Source organism: Osmerus mordax, chromosome 15 (assembly GCF_038355195.1).
Source record: "Osmerus mordax isolate fOsmMor3 chromosome 15, fOsmMor3.pri, whole genome shotgun sequence".
Taxonomy (NCBI): domain Eukaryota; kingdom Metazoa; phylum Chordata; class Actinopteri; order Osmeriformes; family Osmeridae; genus Osmerus; species Osmerus mordax.
In genome coordinates, this window is record NC_090064.1 from 3,459,831 (window position 1) to 3,473,713 (window position 13,883).

General features: G+C 39.8%; 1 protein-coding gene across 1 annotated transcript in view; it reads right to left on the minus strand.

The window, feature by feature from the left end:
* dlec1 (DLEC1 cilia and flagella associated protein) overlaps window positions 1-13,883 on the minus strand; it is a 212,489-nt gene that overhangs the window by 50,685 nt on the left and 147,921 nt on the right. Inside the window, exons 30-31 of the mRNA XM_067252169.1 lie at window positions 479-687; window positions 210-365 (exon numbers count right to left, since the gene is read on the minus strand). Coding sequence (XP_067108270.1) covers window positions 210-365; window positions 479-687 — 365 coding nt within the window. The remainder of the gene's footprint in view (window positions 1-209; window positions 366-478; window positions 688-13,883) is intronic.

Sequence of the window (13,883 nt, forward strand, 5' to 3'; positions counted from 1 at the left end):
TATGACATATCAATGTGATAATAAATGAAAACATATTCAGAAAACGTCCCATGACAATAGTCCTACATAAATACTCAACGAGTAAAAGGAACATTCTTGGTGTTAAATTAACACTTTGAAATTAGCTCTGAATAAAATACGTTGGACATGTGATACCAGTGGGATCCCCATTGACTTGCATCCCTCTAGCTGGAGATGAAGGTTCTTACTATTTGCTGTGGTGTGATGCAGTATGGATAGTCTGCAGTGTTGCCCTCATGTGGTATAATGAAGACAGAGAACAGTTTTTTGTTTTCAGCCGTTGGATAAAGTGTCCCTTTCACATCGACAGTCTCATCTTCATCACTTGTAATTATTTCCTCTCTCTGTAGGTCCCATAAATTATATGAATTAGTGATTGCATGTTAAACGAACACATGATCATGCATCTTATTGGTAATAAAACATTGTACCATGTGTATGTGTTCCTTTTTCAAGCACTTACAAACTGGCTGCTAAGAGATGAGCTTTTTCCATCAGAGCTGGGAGTGTGGCTCCAATTCCAAGTGGGTGGGGAATCAGTCCTGTCCACCACTTCATTACCATCAGCATCCTTCAGAGGAAATGCATCCCCACAAGCCACCACCACGTCAAGCAGCTTCATGTCCCCCTGCATCAGATTGTAGCTCTCCCAGTCCATGCGGATATCTAACAAGCACACATAGGTGACAAATTAAAGAAATAACCTGAATAAATTAGTGGAGAAACATAACAAATGCAGATGATTCCATAGAGATGATTCCAGAGGAGTATTAGCTACATGATTAGCTACATCAAGCAATTAACATCATGTCGCATGGAATGTATAGAAATGCTGAACAGGTCCAGTTGACCTTGATTTTGCTCAACTTAGTAATGTTTCAATAGGAACAGTGACTAGTGTGTCATCAAAAAGACAGACGTAACTAGTGTTGGCCCTATATATATTTTAAAAATATATTATATAAAATATATATTTTAAAAGTAATCTGTTCTAATTTTATTTTATCAATTCATAATTTGACAATCTAAAGACAATGTTTCTGAAATAAACCCTTCAATCCTGCCTATTCTGTTTGTGTTGGAATGTGAAGAGTTAAATGAAAAAATCCCCTTTACTCTGTGATGGTGGTCCAGCTATGAATTTACATGACAGTGAAATTGACCAATCATATCTTCCCTCTAAATGGGTGGGCTTTGTTATTCATAGTTTTCACATGAAGTCACGTTCCAAATGGCACGCCCCCTTGGAGGGCAAAAAAGACTTTCCGCTGCCCGCCACCCATTATAAAGTCATACATTTTCTTTGAGTCTGTTGCTTTTGTGTTGCCAAAATGCCGGATAGTTGTTGTTCTATTGGATGCAGTAATCGAAGAGGAGACAAGCCTGGCCTGTGTTTCTTTAGAATTTTGTCCGATAAAGAAAACCCAGAGAGGAGGATATTGTGGATTTGTACCATTAAACCTAACGTTACCTCTGTCTCCGGGGAGGCCAAATATATGCCAGCCATCCAAATATACACATATTTGCAGCTAACACTTCGTCAAGCTCAAGTAAAGTTAAACACAAGAATATACAGGTATATTAATTATGGTATTTTTTGCCATAAAACACATCTTTATGTAATCGGTTTGACATAGTTAGGGTTACAACTACAAAAGCTAACCCTGTTGTGTATCGAGGCGACCAACTGCAGTGGTCGTAGTGAGTTAAGGTTAGCTAGTTAGCTAAATAGTTGGGTTGTTGTGTTAGACACAACTAAACTCAAAATGCATTTGGGAATATAGCTGCAAGCAGCAATGGGGTGGCCAAGCAGGTCAGATGACCCAGAAGAAACTTTCGACATCCTCAGAGGAGTGTTCCGAGTACACGCAGCAAGTTTGGCGTGAATCCATCAAAGATTTGCTGAGATACAACACAACTTTCTGTTTGGCGGCTCTGCTGCCGATTTCAATTGGCTGTACCGGACAAACGGTTTCGAAAATCTGAAATAATTTTGATAGTTTGTCTGAGGATTGCATTGACTATAGCTTGTAGCTCGACTACAGGTAGCTAGCGACTGCGGTGTACCTGGCTTCCTTTGCAGTGGCTTACAGTCTCGCTAAACAGAGAAACAGAGACATGACAAGCTCGTCGGCTTTGGCTGGATTCGAACCTCTGACGTTGCCGTTGCCAGGACACCAACTTATCCTAGTTAGCGATTCTCAGTGCTGCAAATCACAGTTCAGTTACTGGGTAAAAATATAAGCAGTTTTTCCTGTGGCAAGCGGTTGTCCGATTTGGCCCAAGTTTAAACAGCTGTAATTCAGTACTATTTTGACATGTCAAGGTGATTGTGGTTTGACAATAATCTGTCCCAAATTTGGTGAATATTTGATACATTTTGTAGGAGGATTAGGACAAAAACTTTCAAAATGGTGGCATCAATTCGGCTGGTATCACAAGTTAACATGTGTCAGACACGGGATCGCCCCCCTAGAGGTTAGAGGACACATATCTACAAAGCACAATAAATCTGACTCTTCTTGAGTATAGATCCCCTGAGAATGAAACATTATCATTACCATTATACTGTTAGCTACTGGTATACTGTATAAAAAAATACTGTATAAAAAAAAGTAAGCAGTTTCTCCTGTGGGAAGCGTTGTCAGATTTGACCCAAGTATAAAAAGCTGTAATTCCGTCCTATTTTGACATGTCAAGGTGATTGTGGTCTGAAAATGATTTGATTACATGTCCATGAAAATAGGAGCAACGGCGAACGAGGAGTTTGTTTTTATGAAAATTCCAAATGACCGATGCCCAAAATGGCGGACATGGGACAGTGTAATATATTTCGAGTTAGTATGCCACGTAGAATCAGGAGAGACCAATCTTGTGATTTATGACAAATCTGTTCAGAAGTTATGATGCAAGAAATCCGATGCACTGGCTAGATGTAGCATCACTATATATCGACAAAGCACAATAAATCTGACTCTGAGTCTAAATCCCCTTACAATGAAACATTATTGTGACCATTATGATTATACTGCTCGACAGCTACTGTCGCATACCTGGCATCACTAAACAGATAAACCTGTATCATGACATGCTTGAGACTTTGGCTGGATTTGAACCTACGACCTTGCACTTCAAAGGAGCCCGTGTTATCCCAGTGAGCCATTTTCAGCGCTGGGAATTGCTGTGTACAGTTACTGTATACAAAAAGTAAGCCATTTCTCCTGTGGCACGCGTGGTCAGATTTGGCCCAAATTGTTGCCCCAACAGCTGTAATTCAGTCCTATTTTGACATGTCAAGGTGATTGTGGTCTGAAGATAATCTGTGCCAAATCTGGTGAATATTGGATACATTGTGTAGGAGTAGGGAAAAAACATTTTATTCATTCATTCAAAATGGCGGCCTCATCAATTCGTCTGGTATCAGGCATTAACATGCGTCAGACATGGGATCTCCTAAGATATCACGAGACATAGGAATCACTGAAATACAACAAACAAATCAACAGCTATTGGTCAAAACACAATTTTGCCTATTGTAGCGCCCCCTAGACCTCAAATGACCCTACCTTTTTCGGACCTCTTAATAACAGGGTCATGAATCCATACACCGAGGTTGGAGTCAATGCATCAAAGATTCACTAATATATGACCTCACTTCCCTTTTTCCGGATCAGTTGCTGAATTTGATTGGCTGTACCGAACAAACGGTTGTGAGAATCAAAATTCTTTTCGATAACTTTTGTGAGGCTTGGTCTGAAGATCATCATTGGTAATTTTAAAGAAGATCTGACAAAAATTGTAGGAGGAGTAGGCTTTCAAAGGTTTTTGATAAAACCGGAAATGGCGGAAAATCTATATAACCGGAAATTGACGTCACAGGGTGTTGAACTCGTCTTGATCCAGGGAATCCAATGGTACCTCATTTTTGAAAATCAGTCATGTGGTTCAAAAGTTGCGTGTCTAAACACAAGTCCAACTTTGACCCATTGGTGGCGCTAGAGTGGTCTAATGGGATACATGAAACTTGGTGTAGGTATAGAAGGAACTGTCCTTAATGAGTGTGCCAAATTTCACAAAAAGTTATCCAAGGGTTCTAGGGGTTGCCATTGACTCCCATGGAACTAGAATAATAACTAGAGAGGGTACAATTTCTGGGGAAATTGTAGGGTGTGCTTGGTTGCGTCGGTTGCACAGGGGTCCGTTTTTGAATGACATTTTTACAACTGATTTCTGTATATTTCACCAACAAATCGTTTACTAATGTCAGAATAAATAATAATAATAATAATAATAATATATATGTGAGAGAACAAAGGTTGTGCCCTTGCCGAAGGCAAAGCACACCCAATAATAAAACTAACAATAACAATAGGTTTCCTCCTTACGGAGGAATCCTAATAATAAAACTAACAATAACAATAGGTTTCCTCCTTACGGAGGACTCCTAATAATAAAACTAACAATAACAATAGGTTTCCTTCTGACGGAGGAATCCTAAATATAGCTGCAAGCAGCAATGGAGGGGCCAAGCAGTCCAGAGCAGGACATGGCCTCCATAGCACTTGTGCAACAATTAAGTCACAACAACCTGTTGCACTCATGCAACACACCAAGTTTGGTTGAAATATATGTTTGCGTTCAAGAGTACTGAGAGTTCAAAGTAATTTTTCTGGTATAACACTGCAGGCCTCCTCTGCTCCTCATGGGAACGATGGAACCCAAGTTCGGTGACAATCGCGCGTGCAAAATGTTTTTACACTTTTCCATGAAATCCAAAATGGCGGCCACGTCCATTCGAATTTTATGAAAAGTTATTAATAGTCAGGCTTGATATCTCACAAGACATCAAGAGACAAAAAAATTACTTTATTAAGGTACACACTTCAACAGTTATTAGCCAAAACACGTTTATGCTTCCGGCCACGCCCCCTTTTAGTCACATGACACAATCTTTGGAGGACATACTCAGAATAAGGTTCCGAGGCGGCGTACCAAATTTAGTTTCACTGCCTCAAACAACTGCTGACATATGACTTCACTTCCTGTTTGGTGGCTTTTCTGCCGAATTTGATTGGCTGTCACGGACAAACGGTTGTGGGTATCAAAATGCTCTACCATAACTTTTGTGCGGCTTGGTCTGAAGAGCATATCTGGTAATTTTGAAGAAGATTTGACAAAAATTGTAGGAGGAGTAGGCTTTCAAAGGTTTTTGATAAAACCGGAAATAGCGGAAAATCTATATAACCGGAAATTGACCCCATAGGGTGTGTGGAACTCGTCTTGGTCCAGGGAATCCAATGGTACCTCATTTTTGAAAATGGGTCATACGGTTCAAAAGTTGCGTGTGTAAACACAAGTCCAACTTTGACCCATTGGTGGCGCTAGAGTGCCCAAGTATGGGACATGAAACTTTGTGAATTGGACCAGGGGACTGTCCCTAATGTGTGCCAAATTTCACAACTTTCGACCAAGCGCTTCTAGGGCCTGCCATAGACACCCAGTCCTAAGAATAATAATAATAAATATAGCTGCAAGCAACGATGCGGGTTCCTCCGCAAAATGGCAAAATATTATAAACATGTACACTGTAGAAGATCGAGAGTTGGACAACAAGGGAGCAAAACTACTTAATATTTGGCCAACAACAGGCTGAATGGGGATTTGAACTCATGAGCATAAGGTTACAAAAGTCAGTCCCTCTATCCTCTCTGCTACACACCAACTGTTGAGATTGTATGAATAGAAAGGGCAGAGTATTAGCTTTGGTCAGCTTTGGGACAAAGGTTAAGAAATGGTTGACATTTCAAGGTGAAATTGCATGAAATTGTGCATGGTATTTCAGAATGATGTCATCCTGTTTAACTAAACAGATCAAAATTATGACAGGCCAAAAGATAATGGCTGGATTCCAACCAACTACCTTATACTTCACAGGTCACCATGCCAGCCCATTGAGCTATTCTCAGTGTTGAATATTGTCATGTTCAGTTACTGTATAAAAAAGTAAGGTGTTTCTCCTGTGTTAAGCGTTGTTAGATTCAGCCAACGTTGAAACAGCTTTAATTCAATCATATTTTGACATACCAAGGTGAAATTGTTTGTGGTACTTCAGAAAGATGTCATCCTGTTGAACTAAACAGATAATCAAAATTATGACAGGCCAAAAGACTATGGCTGGATTCCAACCTACAACCTGATACTTTACAGGTCACCACCCCAGCCCATTGAGCTATTCTCAGTGTTGAATATTGTCATGTTCAGCTACTGTATAAAAAAGTAAGCTGTTTCTCCTGTGGTAAGCGTTGTTAGATTCAGCCTAAGTTGAAACTGCTTGTACATTTCCTTTAAAAACGGGACAACGGCGATGACTGGGTTGCTGCTGTAAAGAATAACTTTCTCATGGTTTTTTAAACAGGTTGTTTGGAGTGACATAACTTGTCATGGAAGGGAATTTTAAATCATGCCTAGCATCAGTGGGAATGTGTCCTGGCTTAGGTTACATTTTACATTTACATTTAGCAGATGCTCTTATCCAGAGCGACTTACAGTAAGTACAGCGACATTCCCCCTGAGGCAAGTATGGTGAAGTGCCTTGCCCAAGGACACACCATCATTTGGCAGAGCCAGGAATCGAACCGGTAACCTTCAGATTACTAGCCCAACTCCCTAACCGCTCAGCCACCTGACTTCCGAGTTACTGAAATGAATTTGTGCAACAGGCAAGGGATCCACCTGAACAATCAATTTACTTCATTAGAGATAACCATTAGAGTTATCTCTACCATGCATAGACTACAAGTATCTAGCTACTGTGGTGAACCTGGCTTGTTTTGCAGTGGTTTACACAGTCTCGCTAAACAGATGATCAGAATGTTGTGATGGGCTCAAATAAACACGCATTGCTATGTTTTACAACCGGAGGATTTATCGGGAGACTAGAAACCGTTTGGTCAGAATAAAAAATTAAAAACTATGCCTCTGACTGGTATTGAACCTTGATTACCAGCACAACATCTCAGCCAATTGAGCCATTCCCATGCATGGAATACACAAAGTTCAATAACTGGATAATTATGGGAGTCAGGTGGCTGAGCGGTGAGGGAGTCGGACTAGTAATCCGAAGGTTGCCAGTTCGATCCCCGGTCATGCCAATTGACGTTGTGTCCTTGGGCAAGGCACTTCACCCTACTTGCCTCGGGGGAATGTCCCTGTACTTACTGTAAGTCGCTCTGGATAAGAGCGTCTGCTAAATGACTAAATGTAAATGTAATTTAAAAAAAGCTGTTTCTCCAATGGCGAGCATTGTCAGATTTGGTCCAAGTTCAAACAGCTGTAATTCAGTCATATTTTGACATATCAAGGTGAAACTTTGCATGGTACTTCAGAGGCATGTCACCTTAAAACTTATTAGGTTTGAACCATCCTTCAAAAATACATTTGATTTAGTGACACAAACATATTGAGGCAATGTGGACATTTACATAAATACACCCATTTCAGCCATTTTGTACTTGATTCAATTGCCTTAAGTAAAATTTTTAAATGCGTCAATGATACATATCTGTACCAAATTTCAAGTCAATTTCACCTTTGGTTCAAGAGAAGAGGAATTTTGAAGGTTTTCCCAAATGATCACAGTACAGGAAAATCCATCATGGCGGACCTTATGGGTCCTTGAGGCTTTTTTGTTCCTCATGAAAAATGAGGCATGCACACCAAGTTTCAGAAGAATTGGAGCAATGGGGTGGAAATGCCATCACTTTGAAAATCGGACTTTTGGGCGTGGCCTGTGGCGCCCCCTATGGTCCGATGGGGCCCATATTTGGTGTGGGGGTACCCACTTGGATGTAGTATCAATGTGCCAAATTAGAAAATTTATGACCAGGGACTTTTTGAGATATTGGGGCGCAAGGAGAAGAAAAATAATAATAAGAATACCAACAATAACAATAGGTTCCCTCCTACCGGAGGAACCTAATAATAAGAATACCAACAATAACAATAGGTTCCCTCCTACCAGAGGAACCTAATAATAAGAATACCAATAATAACAATAGGTTCCCTCCTACCGGAGGAACCTAAATATAGCTGCAAGCAGCAATGGCGGATTCCTCCTAACATTGCGAACCATTTAAAAATGTATATTCTTCACAAATTGTCACTGTATAGAAACATCCATGCTGTAGACTTACCAATGGGATAGCAAATCTGAAATGCAATACCATCAAGATCCACAAGGGATTTTATTTCAAGACAAGGAGTGAAGGGAGGGGGCTTGGTGAGCCTACCCATTCCAGAAAGCCTTGTATCTTTGTGTATCAGGGTGTGGCCTGTAGCGTCACTTATGGGTGATATTGGGCCATTTGTGGTGTGGTAGTTACTCTTGGCCTATACTATCAATGTTTCAGGATTTGGAGAACTTTTTACCATTGCATCCAAAATCGGAAATGCAATACCATGAAGATCCACATGGGCCTTTGCTAAAGACCAAGGAATGAGTGGGGGCTTGGTCAGCCCACAATTGCCTGAAATGTTGTGTATGCGTCTCGCCAAGCTTGCGCGTGTGTCAAGGGAAAGGCTGAGTGTGTGAGAATGTGGAGCGGGCGCACTGAGGAGCAGGGGAGACATTTCATTGGAAATTTCCTTAACAATTAGCCAAGCATGCATTTTTCAAATATTCACCAAAATTCAACTTTTCATCTTAAAGTCAACTTTTTCTGAGATTTGTGTACTAAACATTCTCAAGAGTCTTCATGAACTTGTTATTGAATCAGAGTTTTTTGACTAGCGGATGTGTAAAGCATTATTTTAGCGTTAGAAATCAATTAGATTTCCTTTATTTCAATCATTTTTGAAGATATGAATTTGCCTTCTCATATGGGAACATGATGTGTGTCTTCCACGTGACACACCAAGTTTGGTGTTGATATTTCAAAGATTTGCTGAGATTTGATCCAACTTCCTGTTTGGTTGCTTTGTTGACGATTTTGATTGGCTGTACCGGACAAACAGTTTTGAAATTCAAAAATCTGTTGAAGAATTCAGTGAGGGTTGCTCTGACGATGATACTTGCCAATTCTGGGGAAGATTGGACAAAAAGTGTAGGACAAGTAGCGAAAAAACGTGTTTCCTAAATCTTTATTGTACAAAAAAATCCAATATGGCGGCCGTTATAGGTTATGGAGGCTTTTTTGTTCCTCATGAGAAATAAGGCATATCTAATGAATTTCAGAATTTTGGGACAAATGGGATGCGAATGGCATCACTTTGTAAATGGACAATTGGGGCTTGGCCGTTGCGCCACCTATGGATAATGGTAAGTCATTTGTGGTGTAGTAGTTACTCCTGGCCTATACTATCAATGTTTCAGGATTTTGAGAACTTTTTCTAAAATGCATTACCATCACGATCCACAAGGGCCTTCACTTCAAGCCAAGGAATGAGTGGGGGCTTGGTCAGCCCACAATTGCCTGAAATGTTGTGTATGCGTCTCGCCAAGCCCGCGCGTGTGTCAAGGGAAAGGCTGAGCGTGTGAGAATGTGGAGCACGCGCGCGCTGAAGAGCAGGGGAGACATTTCATTGAAAATTTCGTTAGCAATTAGCCAAGCATGCATGTTTCAAATATTCACATAAAATCGACTTTTCATGTTACAGTCAACTTTTCCTCAGATTTGTGTACTAAACATTCTCAAGAGTCTTCATATGAACTTGTGATTGAATCAAAGTATCAGTTTTTGACCGGCGGATGTGTAAAGCATTATTTTAGCGTCAGCGATAAATTCGATTTGCTTTATATCAATCATTTTTTGAGATATGAAGTTGCCTTTGCACATGGTAACATGTTGTAGTGTCGTCCACCGATATACCAAGTTTAGTGTTGATATTTCAAAGATTTGCTGAGATTTGACCCAAGTTCCTGTTTGGTTACTTTTTTGCTGATTTTGATTGGCTGTGCCAGACAAACGGTTTAGAAAATCAAAACGCCATGGGATAACTTTTGTGAGGCTTGGTCTGAAGATCATCTCTGGTCATTTTGAAGAAGATATGACAAAAATTGTAGGAGGAGTAGGCTTTCAAAGGATTTTGATACAACCGGAAATAGCGGAAAATCTATATAACCGGAAATTGACGTCATAGACTCGTTGAACTGGTCTTGATCCAGGGAATCCAATGGCACCTCATTTTTGAAAATCAGTCATACGGTTCAAAAGTTGCGTGTGTAAACACAAGTCCAACTTTGACCCATTGGTGGCGCTAGAGTGGTCTAATGGGATACATGAAACTTGGTGTAGGTATAGAAGGAACTGTCCTTAATGAGTGTGCCAAATTTCACAAAAAGTTATCCAAGGGTTCTAGGGGCTGCCATTGACTACCATGGAACTAGAATAATAATAATAAAACTAACAATAACAATAGGTTTCCTCCTTACGGAGGAATCCTAATAAAACCAACAATAACAATAGGTTTCCTCCTTACGGAGGAATCCTAATAAAACTAACAATAACAATAGGTTTCCTCCTTATTGAGGAATCCTAATAATACTACCAATTACAATAGGTGCCTCGCAGCTTCGCTGCTTGGCCCCTAATAATAATACTACCAATTACAATAGGTTCCTCGCAGCTTCGCTGCTTGGCCCCTAATAATAAAACTAACAATAACAATAGGTTTCCTCCTTACGGAGGAATCCTAATAAAACTAACAATAACAATAGGTTTCCTCCTTTCGGAGGAATCCTAATAAAACTAACAATAACAATAGGTTTCCTCCTTACGGAGGAATCCTAATAATAACAATAACAATAGGTTTCCTCCTTACGGAGGAATCCTAATAAAACTAACAATAACAAAAATAAAATTCCTTTTTGAAAGAAGCACTGGTAACCACGGAGTTGACACGACAGCAGAAGACTAAAGGTAAATGTCTTTTTTACTTCAGGGTTTTTCCTGGGTCAAAATGGGTCTTCAGTGCTCCAAAAAAAAAAAGGGGGATATATATATTCTTTTTTTTCTTCTTCTTTCTAATCAATGTATTTATTCCCAGGTGTTTTGCATTTAATGTAATAGTCTAATGTAATATTGCACATATTTTCGTCCTATTTCCCCTAAAGCAATAAAGTTTGGCTACTTAAAGACACCTTACACTCATGAAGTATGTTCTAAATGGCATAAATGCTGCCAATTAATAATTGACGTAACAACTTATTGTACATGGTCAGTAGCCTAGCCTATCGATTAAGGTAGGCCACTCTGAAGCATGTACACTGCCTGCTTCATTTGATCTTGATAGGCTAAGTATTCTGTATTCAAATAATAACAATAAACCCACTTTTTATTAATTAAAACTACTTCAGCATAATAATGCACCTAAAATATAAACCTGAGCAAGGGCATCAATCGCTATCGAATCAACAGACAATTTAGCTAGCAGGGGAAGAATACAAACAACGAAAATCACCAGTTAACTTGATTTACATTTGCAAGAACTATAGACTTATACAATAACAGGCTTAAATGAACGACAACATAAGTTATACGACTTACAGTTCTCAAGGACGCACACACACAATCTCAACTGCGGTGTGAAGCGCGTGTCCGTGCAATTCTCCGACATGCACTCTAACAATCACTGCTGATAGACGGCCTAAAATTTTGTACAGCCTGATTTCTGATACCGTGGCGGCAGAAATGTTGCCATAGAGGAAACACTGCACTATATATTATCATTCCAGGTTAAGAATACGAATGGAGGCTGCGTTGGAAATCGGAAATCAAACTTTTGTCAGCATTTTGAGTGGAAATTTCATTTGCATTTTTACAGGTGTATTCGTGCACGTCGGGCTGCCCTCGCAGCGGAACGACAGTTTACTGGCCGCTCTGTCCATTTGAGTACCTCATAGTTGCGTATTGATCAGACAAGAAGACATGCTTATCAACTCAATTACTATTTATCAAAACAGAACGAGGGTTCGGCTGTAGCCTACTTGAAACATACTATTGAGAACATATTCGTTGACATGCATTGCACGAGTGATGAACACAGCTTTGTTTTTTGTTTTTCATCGCAGACTTTTTTTTGCCTTTGGCGCTCGGGATTTGTCATTGGCGCTCGAGAAAACGGCTTTGGCGCGCGCCAAAAATTTCTCTATGCAGGAAAAACCCTGTACTTGAGTTCGCAAATATAAAAAAGTAAATACCCTGGGATTTTTATTTGACGATGAGAGGATCGTTGTCTATAGGTTGTTACTGTCATGCTGGTGTGCTGAATGGGAACCGTTATGTGAGTGTAGCTAACATCAGAGCCATAATGAGGCTCTGGCTAACATTTACTAGCTTGCACTGACAACCTTCAGTTGGTAGCTAACATCGTTAGCTAATGTAAGCTACTTGCTAGTAGCTAGCTAGCTAAGGTAGCTAACGTTAACGGTTCAAGTTAGCTAGCTAGTCAACCTGGATAATTTAATATGTAAAATTGGTTAGCATTTTGTATTCGCTATTGAAACATGGAGAGTGAGAGAAAGTGAAGACCTGGATAGTAACAGCTTGCGTTTTCTAACGATGAAGTCTATTTTAAGCACTTACTCTTTTGTCATAGCTTAATTTTGCATGTGGTGTTGGCTAGTTCGCGCCCTTTCGTATTACCATAGAGCAAGTGCAACGCTAGTGGTGTAAATCAGTTTTTCCCCCATCCTTTTTCTCTCGCAGCACAATATAGGCTATGTATTATAGGAAAAAATCTCACGGCAAACCAGCATGACATTTTATTTCTGTGTATTGAGTTGTTTTGTTGTGTAATGCCTTTTAAGTTGAGCTATTTTAGAGAGTTTTTTCCCCCACAGACAAGGCACAATGGAATCGGGACAGAGCAATCGCGTGTGAACTTGAATGCATAGGAATACTGTAATTGGTCATTGTATTGTCTGTTCCTCACCTGTATAATTTTATTTTTCTGTTCAGTGCTACAAGAGAGTGATGGGCCTTGAAAGGTTTAAATAAAACACAGTTCGGTAAGTTTCATTACTCAAATACGGCACTATCTATAAATATAATCTTACATTTTGACCCAGGCTATATGGTTTGATTAGCTAGCAAAACAAATGGTAAGTGGTAGGAGTGGTTTTGTGTTATTTTACTGTAGTGAATAATAACTAAAACCTTTTTATCTTTTCTTTATCAGCAAATGGAGGCTAACTTTAAAAAAATACTGGCATCGATCTACCTAGATGGCAGAGAGATCTGCAAGAAAGTTTACCACCTAAGCAATGCTAGGGAATTAATCGATGAAAGCAAATCTCAAGATGGCTTACCTTCTGCAGTAGATTTAGATCGATTTCTCAAGTATAATGCAGACTTCAATGAGTTTATTGATACAGATCGCAACACAGACATCAAAGAACTGGATACATTCCAGTTATTTTTCTGGTCGGGTTCTGAGCTAGCGGATGCAGAAATTGAACTGATATGTCCGGTAAGGCTGTGAGAATTAATGCAAGTAGTTGTTCCTAATTTTTCAAGTAATTGTGCAGTCCTGTTGATAATATTGTGTTTTAAAAGTTTGTTTGGGCATTTTAAACTGCACCGATGGCTCATACATTTTTGCTTTTGCTTGTGTTTTACTCCAGCCTGCTCCCCTGTCAAGACAGACACAATCTCTACCTGCCCAATCTCTACCTGCCCATGACAGGCTGGATGACAGTCGATTGGAGGCACTCAAATTACTAATTCAAACAAAAGCTCCAAACATAATCACAGAATATGAGGAATCTGGCACCTATGCACAAAAAACAGGATGCTACTTGTGAGGGTTGCTGTCAGCAATCTTGTGGAGAGACAAGGATTGTAAGTTGACACTGTATTAAGTGT